At 41.5% G+C, this 5,986-nt stretch overlaps 1 protein-coding gene across 1 annotated transcript in view; it reads left to right on the top strand.

Annotated features, from left to right (window-relative positions):
* LOC126391218 (aldehyde dehydrogenase, mitochondrial-like) overlaps window positions 1-5,986 on the top strand; it is a 61,401-nt gene that overhangs the window by 30,452 nt on the left and 24,963 nt on the right. The window contains exon 6 of the mRNA XM_050045822.1: window positions 2,484-2,612. Coding sequence (XP_049901779.1) covers window positions 2,484-2,612 — 129 coding nt within the window. The remainder of the gene's footprint in view (window positions 1-2,483; window positions 2,613-5,986) is intronic.

The following is a 5,986-nucleotide window of genomic DNA, read 5'->3' as shown; positions in this document are numbered from 1 at the left end:
TTAAAGTTGGGGGACTGTGTGAAGAAATGGTTGTAATTCCTACACGGTTCATACTACATTTTTGAAAAAAGCCTTAAATGAAAGCTGAGAGTCTGCACTTTAAGCAGGTATTCATTGTTTCATTTAAAACCCATTGTGGTGGTGTACAGAGCCAAAATGACGACAACTGTATCATTGTCCAAATATTTATGGACCTGACTGTATATGTCATGTTTCTTATGCAAGTAGATCTTTGGGGTTTTCTTTGCCCTATTAACTTAGAACCAGGGGTGAAAGGAGACTGGTACGGTCCAGTACTCCATACCACTAAAAGGCAGTAAAGTTCGAAAGATACTCAGGCAGTCGAACTTCCTGGATCAATAACTCATCAGCGAAAAGTTGCCAAAACACAAACATCGAAATGATTCATCCTCCAAGCTGGGCAAATACCGTTGCTCTACTGTATGTGTGTAGCCGGCTGTGAGCCGTGTGCCCAGGGAGCATCAACAAAGTACAACACAGAAAAGAAATTTAATAAAATTTGCCCTTATACACTGTTGTGTCACTAAATATTAACTTCACCCTTAGAAAAACATTTTTATGTGCCTCATGTTTTAAAATTCAATAAAAAACTGTTTTCCATGAATTAAGCCCTAATATTAGTCTGATTTTTAAAAAAAAAGGTATGATTTTAACAGTTTTGTCAACTTTAAAATTATTTTGTGGCCTGTACACCATTTAATCATTTGCTATACATGATGTCAAGTTTTTCTAATTTCTCTCTACACCATACAGATGTTCAAAGATGTAATGCATGTGTTCATAGATGGATGAAGCAGGGGGTGGGATGAGAATAATAGGACACAATAAAGGAAGGCACAAGTTACTTAAATTTACTGAATGTCTGTTTAAGGTGGAGCTTTCAATTCTTATATATTGCTGGATAGTTTGATAAATAATAAATATCATAGTGTAATTGTTATATTTTGTGAGTAAAGTCTGAATCTATGGTGTAACCAGTAACCTGTCTCTGTCAGGTAAATGTAATAGTATAATGTTTTCCTCTCACGTACAAGTACATTGGAAGTAAGAAGTATACCATTGGGTTTAAGTGCATATTATGGGGCGTCGGTGGCTTAGTGGTAGAGCAGGCGCCCCATATACAAGGCTGTTGCCGCAGCGGCCCGGGTTCGAGTCCAGCCTGTGGCCCTTTGCTGCATGTCTCTCCCCCTCTCTCTCCCCCCATCATGCTTCACTGTCCTTTCTATTAAAGGCAAAAAAAGCCCTAAAAATATGTTTAAGTGCATATTATAAGTATTTTGGCCTTTTTTAAGTTATTTTGGGGTACAGTGATTAAAAATAGTGATATAATTCAATTCTGATATTTGCTTTTTTCCAAAAAACAAGCATGAATCAACTATCAATGAGACCACTGCACGCTGTTTTCTTTTCTGACCACTTCTCTGTTGTTGACTTCTCCATCCTCTCTTTCAAATCTGTAGAACATGACACGCTCACTGATGTCATCACAGTTCGTACTTAAGTTAACCATTTGAGACGTTTTTTTGGTTCTAGCTGAGAACTAACTTTTCGGTTTCTGGACCAATTTATTTTCGGTCAAAAGCTCTGAATGGTTGAAAATTATGCAATGGAAGAATGAAACTGGCTCTATGTTGCTAGAACCAATCTGGGGTCATTTGTAGCTTGCAAAGCTGTGCTTGAAAGTAGCCTCCCCAACACTGCCATCCAGGAAGGACAGGTGGAGTGATGAATGTGCCAAAATACTGCACAAGAGTTTGTAATACTCACACACAGGATTTTACAACTCTGAAGAGTTATCATGGCAGCAAATATGTTATCTTGTGAAATACTGCATTCATGTTACAAGTCATCTATCAGGAATGTGTCCTTGGATGCGTGTGAATGGTCATCACAACACCTTGCTGGACGATGTGGTTTTGCTGAAAAGCCCTGCAGTGTTGACTGGCTCTTTTCACACAGGCTCCAAGGTGTTCTGAACACAGCCTTAACACAGTCATAAAGCTCAAATCATTCAGGGTTCATGCACTGTGCTAAACAAGTTCATTTGTCCTTAAGCCACGGTCACAGTACATTTCAGTTCAATTTCCCCACAGAAAGATTGTGATGTCACATTACTGATGCAGGTAATAAATGTATAATCACAACTGTAAAAGGTGTAAGAGAGTGACCTAGAGTTTGTTGTAGTGTGATAATATACTAGAAATAAAGAAGAAACAAGGAAGAATAATAACATAGTTTCCAAACACAGTGCTGCAGTGTTTCTGTCGGCCCACCAAGCACATCAGCTCAGTCACAGTTAAACAAAGGTGAACTCTGATTTGTGAATTTTCCAGAGCCACCAGTAGCCACCAATGCATGCATGGATTACTCCATCACATTGGCTTCAGTAGAAGTGAATGAAAATGGAATTGTAATACGAACATGCCTTTACTCCTAATGTCTCTTACCTTCTCTCCCTGTAGTGGAACTTCCCTCTGTTGATGCAGGCCTGGAAGCTCGGCCCTGCCCTTGCAACTGGTAACACTGTGGTGATGAAAGTTGCAGAGCAGACACCACTTACAGCTCTCTATGTAGCCAGTCTGATTAAAGAGGTAATTTGATTCTTTTTCCTTCATTAATACTAATCAATTAATGTGACTTTACCAGAAAAATATCAGTGATCATAGTGCAATACAAAGGAACATTAGCCCCTTTTCCACCGCAGGAACTTTTATCAATTACCCAAAATTTTGAAAAACCTCCGCGTTTCTACCGAAATTACCCGGGTAAAAAACTTTCCCTCAACCCCAGATGTACCCTGGAAAAAGTACCTAGTAGGGGGTACGACTGTTCAGATTACCCGGAATTCTTGAGGGGCGGGGCTGTTTGCTGAAGAACACTGATTGGTGGAACACACACTTGCAGCATTCCCCACTTCCTGGTACAGGCAGCCGCTGAAAACTTTATTTCATTTCTACAAGCTTCACTTCGTTTGTGTTTTGCTTAAGGATGGGTACCGAAACCCGGTACTAAATTAGCCCCGGAGCTAAATTATTAAAGACCGTAGTATTGATAAGTGCTAGCTGTTTCGGTTCTTTTGTGCCGGCGCTGATCTCCTCTACACACACAGCGATGCAACACGGTAACCGGTGAACAGCCGAGCGGCTGCGGTGGAAACAAAGTGAAGACAACTCGAAAATGACTCAAGTTGACGGCAGCTACACTCAGTACTGTGAGTGAAATCAAACCTTAGTGAGTAAGAAGCCAATGATTTATCAATACACGTGTTCAGCAAGCATAAACATGTAGACAGTGATGTAGACAGTGATATTCAATATGCTCCGCCCACAGTCTCTCATCCACCGACACTAACGTTATGTCTTACACAAGGACAGCACGCTACTTCGGCTGATAGTGAATTGTTACTAATAAGCTCAAATGACAGCTGTCTGTATGTAGACTACTAATCTTATAAAGATCTAGAACTAATCTTAAAATACTTTTAAACTTAGCTGCTGGCTGAGACAAACAGCCCCAACTCCCTCACCAGAACGTAACCAGCCAAGCTGGCAGAGCCAAATACAGGGCACACGCCGAATCATCTACATCATCACGCTAATTTGAATAAATTTTCCGGAACCTGAAGTGAGGTGGAAACGCAAATCAATCAATCAATAAATTTTATTTATAAAGCCCAATATCACAAATCACAATTTGCCTCAGAGGGCTTTACAGCATACGACATCCCTCTGTCCTTAGGACCCTCGCAGAGGATAAGAAAAAACTCCCCCAAAAAAACCCTTTAACGGGGGGAAAAACATGGTAGAAACCTCAGGAAGAGCAACTGAGGAGGGCTCCCTCTTCCAGGACGGACAGCCGTGCAATAGATGTCGTACAGAACAGATCAGCATGATAAATTAACAGTAATCCGTATGACACAATAAGACAGAAAGAGAGACAGAGAGAGAGAGAGATGCAGGACAGACGGTAATGACAGTAGCTTACAACAACATTAATGAAAGTAATAATATTATAATTGTAATTATTATTACTGCTATTGTGGTACAATATGTTGAAAGTATATATTAATATCTGATAGTATACATATGTGCCAATAATCATATGTGTATAATAACAATAGAAGTATGACTAATGACAACAGCAGCAGCAGAAGGCATCTGGCAGGACCATGGCAGCAGCACAACCACACACGTCACACTATCCAGGCACCGCTGCGATATAAGTTAACCTGCAAGACAGTGGAGCACAAAGGCTCCGGAGAAGAAGCCGAGTTAGTGACATGCAGTATGGCCGAGTTAACGAGATGGACATGGGGGAGAGAGTGAGAGTGAGAGTGAGAGTGAGAGAGTGAGTGAGTGTGTGCTCGGTGTATTATAGGAGGTCCCCCGGAAAACTAGGCCTAAGTCAGCCTAACTAGGGGCTGGTACAAGGCAAGCCTGAGCCGGCCCTAACTATAGGCTTTATCAGTCTTAAGTCTAGTCTTAAATGTGGAGACAGTGTCTGCCTCCCGTACCGCAACAGGAAGATGATTCCACAGGAGAGGAGCCCGATAGCTGAAGGCTCTGGCTCCTAAACTACTTTTGGAGACTTTAGGGACCACAAGTAACCCTGCATTCTCGCAGTGTTCTGGTGGGATAATATGGCACTATGAGCTCTCTAAGATATGACAGAGCCTGACCATTTAGAGATTTATAAGTTAGGAGTAGGATTTTAAATTCAATTCTGGATTTTACAGGGAGCCAGTGCAGAGAAGCTAAAACAGGAGAAATATGATCTCGTTTGTTAGTTCCTATCAGTACACGTGCCGTTGTGTTCTGAATTAGCTGGAGAGTTTTTAAAGACTTATTAGAGCTACCTGATAATAGGGAATTACAGTAATCCAGCCTAGAGGTAACAAAAGCGTGGACTAATTTTTCTGCATCTTTTCGGGTCAGGATAGGCCTAATTTTCGCAATATTACGCAGATGAAAAAATGCAGGCCGTGAGATTTGTTTTAAATGAGAATTAAAAGACAAATCCGTGAGATTTGTTTTAAATGAGAATTAAAAGACAAATCTTGGTCAAATATTACTCCGAGGTTTCTCACGGTAGTGCTAGGGGCCAGAGCAATGCCATCTAGAGAAACTATGTCATCAGATAAAGAGTCTCTGAGTTGTTTGGGGCCAAGAACAATAACTTCAGTTTTGTCTGAATTTAACATAAGGAAATTGGAGCTCATCCAGGTTTTTATATCTTGAAGGCAATTTTGAAGTTTAGTTAAAGGGCCAGTGTGTAAAATGGGTTGAAAACAGTGACATCAGTGGTCAAATTCTAGATTGCAGGGCTCACTCGCTCACCCCTCCCGTCGGGTAAATGACGGTGGCCTCGTAGGGACAAAAAGCCTTGCGCACGAGTTTTTCAGGAGTAGGTCTATCTAGCGACAAGGTGAATATTTATTTAGAAATCTAAACCATTTTACGATATTGTAATGAATCCCTCACAAGCAGGAGACCAGAGGAGCATTCGGGAAAAAGGCCAGTTTATTTGAGTACTCCAAAAACTCCGGTAACACTCCAGGGGGTAAAAGACTCTGACATTTCTAGCGTAACAGACACACTTCATACACACATACTCGTTTACCATATAGCGTAACAGACACACTTCATACACACATACTCGTTTACCATACCGAGTGGGGACCCCCCCCCCCTCTCTGCTCCACCAATCTCCAGCCCGCACACTGACTGACAGCGTAGCCTGTAAACAGAGCTCAGCTGTTTATTTAGCTTAGCAATATCTTCGGACTATAGTAGCTGCAATGGACGACTTTGAACGCGATTTTGAAGAGTTTCTTGTAGCGGACACAGACCCAGAGCCATACCTGTTTGAGCCGGAGCATACAGATGAGGAACTCCATGTTTTTGATGCTGAGCGGGCGAGAAGAGAGGCTGAATGCACAGAATGGGATTCGGTGCTACTGCTACCA

Source organism: Epinephelus moara, chromosome 6 (assembly GCF_006386435.1).
Source record: "Epinephelus moara isolate mb chromosome 6, YSFRI_EMoa_1.0, whole genome shotgun sequence".
Classification (NCBI taxonomy): Eukaryota; Metazoa; Chordata; class Actinopteri; order Perciformes; family Serranidae; genus Epinephelus; species Epinephelus moara.
The sequence above is the reverse complement of the archived record's forward strand: the minus strand, read 5'-3'. Positions and strand labels throughout refer to the sequence as shown.